Source organism: Sebastes fasciatus, chromosome 17 (assembly GCF_043250625.1).
Source record: "Sebastes fasciatus isolate fSebFas1 chromosome 17, fSebFas1.pri, whole genome shotgun sequence".
NCBI classification, from domain to species: domain Eukaryota; kingdom Metazoa; phylum Chordata; class Actinopteri; order Perciformes; family Sebastidae; genus Sebastes; species Sebastes fasciatus.
The window spans coordinates 18208989-18221044 of record NC_133811.1 but is presented as its reverse complement, the minus strand read 5'-3'; the positions used below and the strand labels follow the sequence as shown (position 1 = coordinate 18221044).

General features: G+C 40.8%; 2 protein-coding genes across 4 annotated transcripts; both read left to right on the top strand.

The window, feature by feature from the left end:
- Positions 1-164: 164 nt before the first annotated feature.
- On the top strand, positions 165-9065 carry LOC141753772 (protein naked cuticle homolog 2). Of its 3 annotated transcripts, none has more exons than XM_074612321.1 (10): positions 165-935; positions 1034-1060; positions 1159-1223; positions 5149-5203; positions 5586-5677; positions 5982-6077; positions 6187-6322; positions 6976-7119; positions 7248-7729; positions 8927-9065. In XM_074612321.1, the coding sequence occupies exons 1-9, from the start codon at positions 911-913 to the stop codon at positions 7703-7705; spliced, it is 1098 nt and encodes a 365-aa protein (XP_074468422.1). In that variant the 5' UTR covers positions 165-910; the 3' UTR covers positions 7706-7729; positions 8927-9065. The 3 variants fall into 3 exon arrangements, with proteins under 3 accessions (XP_074468422.1, XP_074468423.1, XP_074468421.1); XM_074612322.1 differs by having other exon boundaries at positions 166-935; positions 6979-7119; positions 8830-8966; XM_074612320.1 differs by having other exon boundaries at positions 169-935; positions 8830-8966.
- Positions 8834-12053, top strand: lrrc14b (leucine rich repeat containing 14B). The gene is made up of 3 exons (XM_074612317.1): positions 8834-9430; positions 9621-10249; positions 10787-12053. Exons 1-3 carry the CDS (start codon positions 9155-9157, stop codon positions 11463-11465), a joined length of 1584 nt encoding a protein of 527 aa, XP_074468418.1. The 5' UTR covers positions 8834-9154; the 3' UTR covers positions 11466-12053.
- The last annotated feature ends 3 nt before the right edge of the window (positions 12054-12056 follow it).

Sequence of the window (12056 nt, the reverse complement as noted above, 5' to 3'; positions counted from 1 at the left end):
TTATTTAATCCCACCCCTTCTCCATAAGTCAATTATTAATTATTAAACAGCTTCCTTATTGAGCCATACATATACTCTAATTAAATTTTCCTAAATTTCTCTAACTATAATTATAATTATTTATAATTATTCTAACTATAATTATTACCTTTAATCTGTGTCATGCAGAAATATAAATTAATTACTGATATAACTATCCTTCTCAAAATATAAATTTGTTATCAATCCAGAATACCAATTCATTACTTATAATATAACTTAATCACAATACCAATTCATTACTTACATATTTAACCTAATCATATTGACTATTTGTTATCTTTTCTTATATGCGCAAATTATTATTTATAATATACAATTTATAATATACAATATGCACATGCAATACAACATGCAATGTATGCATGCACACATACATACACACATACATATATATATATATATATGTATATACATACACACACACACATACACGTACATACACCGCACATTGCACTACATGCGCACACTGCATACCACATATACATATATATATAGACGCATATACATATATACAATCCACAGCATCCGACCATGCATGCATTATTCTTATACCCAAAATCAAATATCCACAAATTTGCATTATTATTTAGAGAAAAAATAGGAAGATAGACTAATACAGAATAGTATTAAGTAACCAATAAATATGCTTCAGTAAGCTTGTAAGCCGAACCGACCGAAGAAGGAAGTGCGTAACGGTGAGGCCTCTCGCTCTGCCTCTGTACTCTTTGATATCTCAGTGCTGTTTAAGCTTCGTCTGTGAGTTTCTGTGATAGTATCTCTCCGCTCTTCACTCACTAATGTCATGTATTTTTACCCTCATGGATTGGACATTATGAACTTTTCTTGAACAAATAAACAGACGTGGAGTATGGGCAAATTCCAGTCAAAACTTGGTGAGATATTTAGTTGTTTTTGTTGTTTTTGTTGTTTTTTTAAGACTGAACTGCATCATCTTGTATTATATTGATCTTTTCTCTCATTGGTTGCACAGCTTCCAGACGAAGACAGAGTCCCGAAGGTGAGACAGTCAACACAGAAACTATACAAACAATATAACTACTTTTTTTACTTGTGCTTACACATGTGTTTATATGTATTTGTTATTATGCTCTGCAGGTGGTAGTTTGGCCTCCAATGTGCTGACCTGTCACAGGGAGCTCCACAAAACCAGACTGACAGAGGTAGAGAATAAGTTATTATAATTAATGCTTATTTTGTTTATATAACCCTGAGGGTACCTGCATTGTATGAATAATGCTTGCTTATTTTTTATTTTTCCTTTGACACTGTAATAGTCTGTTATTGATGGATCCAGATGGGTTTGAAGCTGTGATGGATGGAAACCATTCAGCACCTGAAACTGGCCACATGTTTAATCACATCCAAATGTTAAGAGATTTTATTGATAACACCATTTTTGTTAATTAAGAGACCATCTCAGAGCGTTTGGTGAAGTTTCTGTCTCAATCAAGAGAGGAAATTACTTTAATTTTATCATATTTAACAATAATAAATATTTAACCTCCAGAACATCTTCTTTTTTTTCCTTTTTTTTAAAATTATATTTTTATTGACACTTTTCAACAAACATACATAACATAATTTACAGATACATCACCCAACCATATCTGTCTAAAGTGCCCTATTTTAAGATTTGTTATACACATAAAAACAAACATTGAAACAACAGTATGAACAAATAGGGAGTGATCTTTTCATTATCATACAATCATAGATTTCTAAAAAATAAAATCTGGCCTTTCAGAACATCTTCTTAAATGCATGATTGTTGTATATATTAAATCTGTGAAAATCTGTTCCCATACTGAAGAGGAAAAAAAAGCAATAAAACCACATACAGCAGTTCCAGCGACTTCATCAGAGGTTAAGGCAGTTTTGGGATAAACAGTATTTGCTCACATCACATCCAGGAGACATAAAAGGTGTTTGGAGGTAGTCGTATATTTATTCTTCCGCCCTTTCCCTCCTCCATCTCTATAAAGAGACTTCCAAGTCTGTGAAGTGCAACACAGCCACCCCCCTCCAAACAGCCAGGTCTTTATACCCGACTGAAAAAAAAGGTCTCCACATCTGGTACTGCTTTCCTTCTCCAGTCAGACAGACTGGGAGAGGAGGGGGGTGAGAGGAAAAAGATGTGGGGAGTGGGTGTTTGATTGCGTAAATGGCATCACATGTAGACTGTTGGCATTAATGAAGCAGTCACGTTTATACTGTTGAAGAGGAAAATTATGTTTTATTTATGGAAGACTGTAAAAACTGTCACATGCACTCTGGTTTCATCTGTGTAACCAGAATTTGTGGTGAAAGTAAATCACAGATGTTTTATGTGCTCCCAAAGATCACAGGGTTGCTTGTAGAAACAACATAAATGTGATAAACAACCAACATGCCATTTTCACTTTTCTTCTGTTTATTTTCATCTTTTTTTGCACAAGCTGTTAAAGTCATGAGATTTAGTGTTGGAGTTATCACCAGTTTTGTTGTTTTTCAAGATTTATAAAAGTGTTGAAAGTTCTGTAAAGTTTCACAGTTTGGAAAAGATGTCGACTCTCGACTCAGTTTAAAAGGTTGCGGTGGAGTTTCTGTGCTTGTTAATGGCAACAGATTTTCCTGCGATTAGATTTTCCAGCCTAATATAGTAGTTGACACTCCATGACACCATCGCTGTAAACTGCAAACTGCATCTCATTGTATGACACATTTTTGTTTCTCTCAGCTTTTGGTCTTACATGAACCCCTTTTTTTGCATCTTTGATATGAAGTCTTAAGCATTACTTTACATTTAAAAAGAGATATTCAGAGTTTTTAAAAAATTACCCCTTAATAACAATTGCTAACATAAATGTGACTAGGTTTTTTTTATTAAAAGCAATCTGAAAACTTGACAACACACAAATAACTTAAGGATGACTTAAGATGATTAATGATAGAGTACAGATTGTTTTGTGTATTCTTGAAGATAACCAGTGACACAAAACATGTGCTCCAGCTGCACTGACGACAAACAGACTCATTAACTGAATATTTGCATACTTACCTGTCAAATAGCAGTGACTCAGGTGGCGACAACGTTACTTTTTGAAGACACACAAACCTGTCTGTGCATGCGTGCGTGAGTGAGTGAGTGAGTGCGTGCGTCCACGTAAGTTTTCTATGCAAATATTGTAACATCCCAGAGCAAACACCGTGAGCAGGGTTTTAATCTCTTTAATCTCAGTTTCTTATTGTCTGACATAACTAACGCCCAGGAGTGGTCACTTTGACTTCTACTATTCTGCTTGTTATTTTGTGTGCACTGGGAATCCACCCTTCAGTCCACTTGACAACATTTGTACCAGTGTTTTTCTGTCTGGTGTGGGTGCATACGTTAGTTTAAGTGTTGAAAAGGTTTTTTAATGATTTTATTTGTGCTAAAATCCACCCTAGAAAAACCCAAATTTGTCCGGTTACATCCCTCTTTTTATTTGAGAACCCCTCCAGAATTTGTGGTTTTCTTATTGGTGTGATTAAAGATTTTTATGCCTCCGCGCCGGTGACAGATTTTGGAGGTCAAAGGTCAATGTCACTGTGACCTCACGTCCGTCCCATTCTCGTGATATCTCAGGAAAACCTGGAGCAAATTTCTTCAGATTTGGCACAAACGTCCACTTAGACTTGAGGATAAAATTATAAGATTTTGGTGATCAAAGGTCACTGTGACCTCACAAAACACGTTTTTGACCATAACTCAAGAATTCATATGCTAAACAATTTCACAATAATGTCTAACATGATAAAATGATGAAGTGACGACATTTTGGACAGACATGGATCAACTTGACTTGTTGGCGGAAGCATACAACCACGAGGCTGTAATCCTAGTTTATAATTATTCTGAGTTTTTCTGAAACGTTGTTTCGTAATTCATGTAGGCTACATTTTATGAACACTTACATACCAAACTCACTGCAGCTTGTTGACATGAATATGAGAGTTTGAGTACAGAAGTCATCATCTCTCCATGTTTACGTGAAATTTCCTCTCCAGGTATCAAGTCATAGAAAGGCTGTTAGAGACAAAGGCAGCTACTGTTCTGCCGACACTTGAAACTTTGTGATATCGGGACGGATGCACAGATGGCTGACGTATAATGTGGGTGTACAACCGAAAACTGGATTGTACCAGACACACACCTTTTTGCTACCTGCACCATCTCTTCCACTGGAAATCGAATCCAGCATCAAAGCTTCACAGCAGGCAGAGAGAGGAGGGTGTTGAGAGAGATTGGTGTGTGTTTGTATGAGGGGTCACTCATGTTATCGTTCCTTTTGTCGCTCATCTGCCCGAGCATCAGTGTGACGCTGGTGATGGATTATCTTGTTGAGAGATAAGAAACATCTTGTCGGTGCTTTCAGTTCTTTCTTGCTTTGCAGTGCAGACTGAGAGGAGCGAGTATACAGCATGTATGATCAGGTGTTTTGTTTAAATCACAGAAATGGATATAAACCTTAAGGTTTGATAGTTTTATAGTGGGCTGAGATTTAACTAAAGCCTTTAAAAATGGTGGTTCAGTTTTGTATATTTACCCCTAAAAACGTTTATTCTGCTTAGATGGTGCTCCCGGTGATGGCTGGAATTTATTGCAAATCTGGCTTCATGATTTTACATTTAATGATCATATGAAACTTCAGGAACATGTCAGTTACATGTGATGCTGAAGAAAAGGTCAAGATGCCAACGGTTTAAAGAGGAGAGCCAGCTGCCCAAACCTCCTTCTCTCGCTCCTTCACTGTCCCGTTTAAATCATTTCTGTTTTAGTTTCTGTAGGAAATCAAAGAAAGATTAACTGCTTCAGCTAATCAAATGTGTTGGAAATGTCATTTTCTTGACAGGAATTAAAGGAGGAGAGTCAATGACAGATTTCTAGAAAGACACAAAAACCCAGATGTTGAAAGATTGTTCAGCATTGCTCACATCTGGAGATCAATCCCTGCACTCGTGTGACATGAAAAGCACTTAATTGCTTCCTCTATTCTTTCCCTCTCCCTCTCTTACATGTGCGCTCTCTGTTGATTTACACTCTGTCACCATTTTTTGTTTTAACAGAACTTGTACGTAGAGTTGAGGGCGAACAAGTCTAACCGTAACTGCAACCTCAAAGGTGAGTAGAGAATTGCATCATTACTGTTTGTCTTGCACATGCATCATACTGACATTGCTCATTTTCTTGGTGTTATAAAGGGATTCATTATGATCGTGTAGATGTTGTGCATTATCAAAGAGTTTTGATACATAGCCTTTCTTTCCCAGGTTAAAAGGGAATAGTGAAATTAAACACATCTGTTTTATATTTGTTTGGGAAAACCTCGACCTTTGGATGAACAGCTTTCATTTAGTTTCCTCTCTGCTGCCAAACATTTATTGAAAACAGCTTATAACAAGGAATAAACTGATTACAAAGGAACATTTTAACACAATAATCATAGTTACCCTCAAACTGTGAGTCTACTGGATATTCACATCCAGCTCTGTGTGTTGTTTAGTGGTTCTGCCACCAAAGAAGACACCTGACAGAGGTAACAGCGTCCATTTCCAGGTCAACAAACAGACAAAGAAGAGGAGCAGCCATGCTGGGGTGAGTGTATAACCTCCATATCTCTGCAACAAATCAGTTTTGTAATTTCCAAACAACTTGAAGCACCAGATGAGTGGGATTCAACTGTGTCTGGATAATTAAAGTACTGATTATTTTGAGATTTGTTAACTCTTTACGCATCTGATACTAATCAACAATGTATTTTAATCACATGTTGCAGATTTACCAGTTTTTATACACCACATAAATGACTGTAAACTTTAATTCTACCTAATAAACTACAGAACTGCAGTTAAAATGTTTATTATAGCAGTTGTTTCCCTGACAACTTGTGCACATACAGGTCACAGAGTGTAACGTGGTGCCCGATGAGGACACTCAGCAGGAGTGGGTCTTTACACTGTACAACTTTGACAACAGTGGAGAGGTCACCAAAGAAGTGGGTTTCTTTCACGCATATTGTTTAAATTAAATACTGTTTTAAAAAGCTTGGTTTGTACACAGTGTGTATATGTGTATGTGTGTGTGTGTGTGTGTGTGTTCTGCAGGACATGACCAGTCTGATTCACTCCATGTATGATTTTCTAGAGGCGTCGGTCAGGCCGCCTTACGTCGGCACCACACCCCTGAAGATAAGGCTAGTTGTAACTCCGTCAGCTGACCCAGAGAAGATCTCACAGATAGGTGAAAAGTCATTTTTAACTTTAGAAGACAGAGAGAGTCACTGTGCAATAAAGTTTCTGAACAGTGATTTAACTTAAAGTGTGTAGGATTCGGCGACATCTAGTGGTGTGGTTGCAGATTGCAACCGAGTACCCATCAGCTCACTCCTCCCTTTCCAAGACTGAGGTAACGTGGGTCGCCGAGTTCAAAACCATGGTAACGGCTTGCTCAGAGGCCATCCTTACCATAATGACACAACTTTAGGGGCAATGGAAGACAGACGGCGGCTGACGGTACCACGGTTTTGCACACTGCAGCTCACGTTATAGCAGTTTCACAAGCGTGTCAGAGAACTACGGAGGCCTTCAGGTAACGTAAAAACGCAAAAGGCTCTCTCTAGAGCCGGAGTTTGGTTTGTCTGTTCTGGGCTACTGTAGAAACATGGCGGACTTCATGAAGAGGACGCGCTCCCTATGTAGATATGAAGGGCTCATTCTAAGCTAACGAAAACACAACAATTCCTAATCGGGTGATTATACACTAATGAAAACATAGTTATGAATATTATATTCCATTTCTGCTAATAGATCCCCCGAAATGTTACACACTGTTCCTTTAACACCAAACCGCTGCCACTGCTGTGATGATAACATCCCTTTGTCATTAAAAAACAGCAGCAGAGAAGGAGCAGAGTGCGTCTCGGGAGGCAGGAACTCCAGTAAGAGGACTTTATTGTGTGGATGAAAACATAGAGCGCAGAAACTTCTACTTGGATCTAGCTGGCATTGAAAACTATTCCTCCAAGTTTGACAATACAGGTATAGAAACTCCTCTATTGCTGTTGTGGTTTCTGCAGTATAGATACAACACTTCATTTCATGAACTGTTATATTTATTCCTCTGGAAATGCATCAAATTAAAGTTGCTTTTCTTCCTTTTTCCCCAGATTCCCCCTCTCAGGAGCCCAGTCAGGATGCTCACTCTGCTCTTAAGCACCACCCTGTGTTGATCAGAGAGAACTGCACCTCCCCTGACTCTCCCAGAGGCCTCTCTGTGCCTCACTCCCTGAAAAGCAAGGCCGTGTCAGCGGGGAAAGACAGGAACGGAGGAGAGGGAAAGTCCTGCAGGTTACATGGCCAACACCCTGCTTCATGGTGCCATCCTTCCCAGTCTCAGTCTCAGCCTGCAGCACACAGCGTCCTGCACCGTAGTCACAGCAAGAGGCTTCGCTCCAGGGTACAAGACACTACCTCTCACCTTAGGCCAACAGCGGGGGGAGATAGGGAAATATGTTCCAACCTTCAGCCCTCCTGTGGGGCCCTGACCTCTCCGGCCCAGAGACACGAGCACCATCACCACCATGAGCACCATCATCATCATCACCATCACTACCACCCTTCATAAATGCATTTCAAACACATGAGACAGGTGAGAATGTGTGAAATGTGGTAGTTTTGGAGGTTAAATGCAACTCAGCAGGTCCTTGAATCACCTCATTTACATGATATCGAGTGTGTGGTGGAGCCAAGCTGTAAGACAATGTTATCTAATGCAAACAAACCCAAAAAAGATTAGCTCCTCTAGATCCAAGAAGGCCAGTTCAGTGTTTACTGAATGCTACTTTTTCCTCTCAGGTAGATTGCCACTTCGCTTTAAAATTATTTAAATGCACATTCTGTAGAGATACATGTAGTTTGTATATACTAAAATGATGTAGAAATGAAAATAGAGTATGTTTTTAATGAAAAGGTATTTACAGTATTCTGTCATAGTCACAGTGAACAAACATTTAATGACGATGAATAATTTCTGAGTTGATAGTTCCTGCTTTGTTTTCTTGCCTTTCTTCTATGCATGGTGACTTTTACTCAATAATAGCAAGACAACAACTATTTGTAATATATTCTGCATTCCTGGCCACAATATGTATTTTTCCATATCAGTTGCACGATATAGACAAATGTTCAGAGATATGTTCAGCACAATAAACATAGCAGAATATGCATCAGGTGTCTAAAACAACAGTGAACCCATGTTTATATTGGCAGAAATCCATCATGGAGAAGGCAGAGACTCCCATGCCTCAACTGACAGAAGCCTCAGTAGACCATAATGCATTGCAACCATGTTACATGTTGTAATTTGAGAGCGGCAAAAACCATATACTGAGGCAGGTTTTGGGGGAAAATAGATGCACCAAAAAGTAAATAACAGCCCCTTATCACAAGCTGCCTTCTCAAATGCATCAGAATCAGAATCAGAATCAGAATCAGAAAGGTGTTTATTGCCAGGTGTAAGGGGTATACACGAGGAATTTTCTTTGGCTTTTTGGTGCGAGACAAACAGTATAATAACAAAGAATAGATAAAACGTTAGAATAAAATAAGAATAAAAATGTACAATTTACAAAATAAGCTATAAAAAATACAGTCAACCATTGCAAACTGAGTCTGTGTCGCAGATTTGATTGTTCCTGTATCACTGTTCTATTTCTGCTCTCACAACACTGTTTTGTTTGGTCCTTGCAGCTCGTGTGGGGGGGTGAGGTGTTGTGAATAGTGACAAGTTTCCCAGAGGCATTCAGATGTTGTTCCTACTTATCTCTCTGGCGAAATTTGCAAATAGACACTGTGCCCGACGAAGGACGTGAGACAGCTGCTTCTATTAATAACCTCCTACCACGCGACCCCCGTGCCCCAACACAGCAAGCCTGGGTCTAGAGACATGCACAGCTCCCAGACAGACGGCAACAGAGGAAATCAACAAAGCAGCAAACCCCAGAGCTGTTAGACGGCAGCTCTCATCACCAACCGGGACACTGACAGACCTGTTGGTACGATAAAACCTGGAAACATGAAGTCCCTGCGATTCATTGCTGCTGAGGGCTTCACCCAGAGCGGTCCGAATGCTCTGGAGAACCTCAACTGTGTGTCCTTTAACCTCTACCCACTTCTCTTCAAGGCCTGCTACCTCCATGAGCAGGCTGACGTGCTGCATGCTCTGGTTCAGGCATGGCCTCTCCCTGTGCTCGACTTACACAGGCTCCTGGGAGGGACGGTCGACTGTCAGATGGACCTCACCTCCCGCACCTGCCGGCTTTGTCTGGAGGCGATTATAACCGGCTTAAAGGTACTTAGATGGTTTTGAGTATAATATGCCTTATCATATTGTTGTTATACTTGTGTTTTAGTTGCATTTTTTTACTGTTTTCAGTGGCCCAATTGGCTTAAATACACCTTCTTTGACTTGTTATTGGCTTACAATGATCATAAATTGTTATAGGTTGAATAGAGAATCACTTTCCCCTTGTTTTCCAAAGGAATATGTGCTGTCTCCCCCAAGAACCTACGCCAAGAGCCTGCATGTGGTGGACCTGACCGCCCTGAGGGACGTCGAGCACCAGGCCTGCCCCTGCAAGTCCACTATGGGTCGATGGGCCAGAACACAGCTCCTGTCCCAAATGTGCTACGAGACCATGGTGGCCATGCAAACCAGCGACGTGTCCCACTCCGCCTTTGAAACATCCATCGATGTCCGTCTGAACGGCTTCGTCACGGGCCGCAACTACGAGCTAGTGGCTCAAGCCTTCCTCCTCCTCCGCTACTCTCCACTGAAGCTTCGTTTTGTTAGTTTCCGGGCCGACTCCCTCACTCTCAAGCAGCTCTTCTATGTTATTCGCCTGGGAGACCCTGGGTGCATTTCAAAGCTGGAGGTGGTCCACAATGTTCCCGTGGAGGCCCCACACCTGGAGGTGTTGCTAGCCAAGGTGGAGTTCCCCAAATTACAGTCTTTGACCCTGCCAGCCGGGGCGTTGGACGTTAGGAGGTTGGGCTCCGATGATGATGATCTGCTGTCCCTCATCGGCAACCTGCTGGCAAAACTGGGCAGCCTGACTGAGCTCTGTGTCGGTTTCTCCACTCTAACTGGACACCTACGCAGGCTGCTCAAGTGAGTAACTGGACAGAGGGAGGGAAGGAGACAGACAACAAGGTGTTTGTATAGTTATGTGAATGACATGGATAGCTCTGATGTCTGTCTTACATGCGTTTTGCAGCATCAAGGGCTTTAATATAGCTCCCAATAATCACCTTTAACCAGGGTCACAGCCCACTCCAGCTTTGGGAGGTATTTTGTTGTTAAAATTGCTGACATGATGCCAGATTGAGGACAGACAGCTGCAGATTTGCCAGAAACCTGCTGCTGGATGTACTTCACAGTTCAAATGGAAATAGAACAGAAGCACAAACCCCAAACAACAGAGCTGTTGATCACAGACTGGCATATTACTTTTACGTTCAACAAGATGTAATATTGTAAGCATTTCTGGCACCAATCCTACATGACAAATCCTCCCTGAGGACTAACACAAACCATAATATGTATCTGCCTGAATTCACTACATAAAAATTGACAATTGTGTTCAGAAATCGTTGACCTTTCATCCCACAAGATACATTTCTTTTGACCTCTCTTTTCTTTACCCAGTCCTCTCAACACTCCGCTGCAGTGCTTGGAGTTGGCCAACTGCTGCCTGAACCGCTTGGATATGACGTACCTGTCCAACAGCCTCCACAGCGAGTTCATGGTCCGTCTGGACATCAGCGGACACGACATCTTTGACTCTTTCCCTACCTGTTTCCACAAACTGCTCAGCCGTTGCTCAGCCACGTTGGTCAGTCTGTCCGTCGAAGAATGTAACATAACGGAGGAGGACATGGGCTCCTTCACTGATGCTCTGGCTCGCTGTCAGATGCTGGAGGAGCTCAAACTGCTGGGAAACCCTCTGACCTCTGCAGCTCTGCGGAGGTTATTCTCCACGCTATGTGCGGGTTTTCCTAAGTTAAAATACATAGAGCTACCAGTTCCCCGTGAGTGCTACTCTGAGGATGTCACTTATCCTCTTGATGATTCGGACCTAATGCTGTACAACCAGGAGTTGTTTCAGGAGGTCAGGGGCCAGCTGGTGGGGATCCTGGAAGCAGCTGGTAGAGGGAGTGTGGAGGTGTGCACCCCACTCATGGGGGCCTACGACCCAGACATTAATGAAACCAGCAACGAGCTGGGAGTGTCCATGTTAAAATCTTTTAACAACGTCATTGGGAACTTTATTGGTAGCATAACTGACGTGGACAATAGGAGATCACAGGCTCAGAAAGAGAATTAATGGGGTTGCCTGCGGAGGGATCAGGTAAATGGACTGACAGAAAAGGGTTATGAACTCAGGTTGTTTACACAAATCTGTGAAAAACAGACCTTATGTTCTTAGGCTATTCTAAATTAGATAGCTATATTTATTTTAATGTAGTGCTAGTATAGATAGCTGGCAACCTGTCATCACTGTTCCCATGCATCACTGAAGGCCAACACTGTGAAAATAGATCTCGTAAACTAGACTGTGGATTAACATCATATACATGACTTCCATTCCTGATGAGATATTGTCTCAACAGAGGATCACTGTTTTCTTCTAAGTGCTTCCTATAGTCTGCAAGTCAAACAGATGTGCAGTGCAGATAGATGTATACTGTAGTGGTTATGGTAGATACTTGAAGTTTGATATTTTCTTACCTGTATCTATTGTACATGTTCTTATGACTATATTCTGGTTTAAATGTTGTATATAACTGGATTTGTAAATGTAAACAGCACAAACAGACCAGAATTTAACTGTAACTGTTTCATTTTGACATACCAATAAATCAAATCTTTAAATAGTCTATTATCCATACATAATAAAAAAGTGACACTTCCACAT

Coding starts and splice junctions, on each gene's coding strand:
- LOC141753772 (XM_074612321.1), top strand. CDS start 911: ATGGGCAAATTCCAGTCAAAACTTG. Junction 936..1,033: donor CAAATTCCAGTCAAAACTTG/GTGAGATATTTA, acceptor TTGGTTGCACAG/CTTCCAGACGAAGACAGAGT. Junction 1,224..5,148: donor ACAAAACCAGACTGACAGAG/GTAGAGAATAAG, acceptor TTGTTTTAACAG/AACTTGTACGTAGAGTTGAG.
- lrrc14b (XM_074612317.1), top strand. CDS start 9,155: ATGAAGTCCCTGCGATTCATTGCTGCTGAGGGCTTCACCCAGAGCGGT. Junction 9,431..9,620: donor CGATTATAACCGGCTTAAAG/GTACTTAGATGG, acceptor TGTTTTCCAAAG/GAATATGTGCTGTCTCCCCC. Junction 10,250..10,786: donor CACCTACGCAGGCTGCTCAA/GTGAGTAACTGG, acceptor TTCTTTACCCAG/TCCTCTCAACACTCCGCTGC.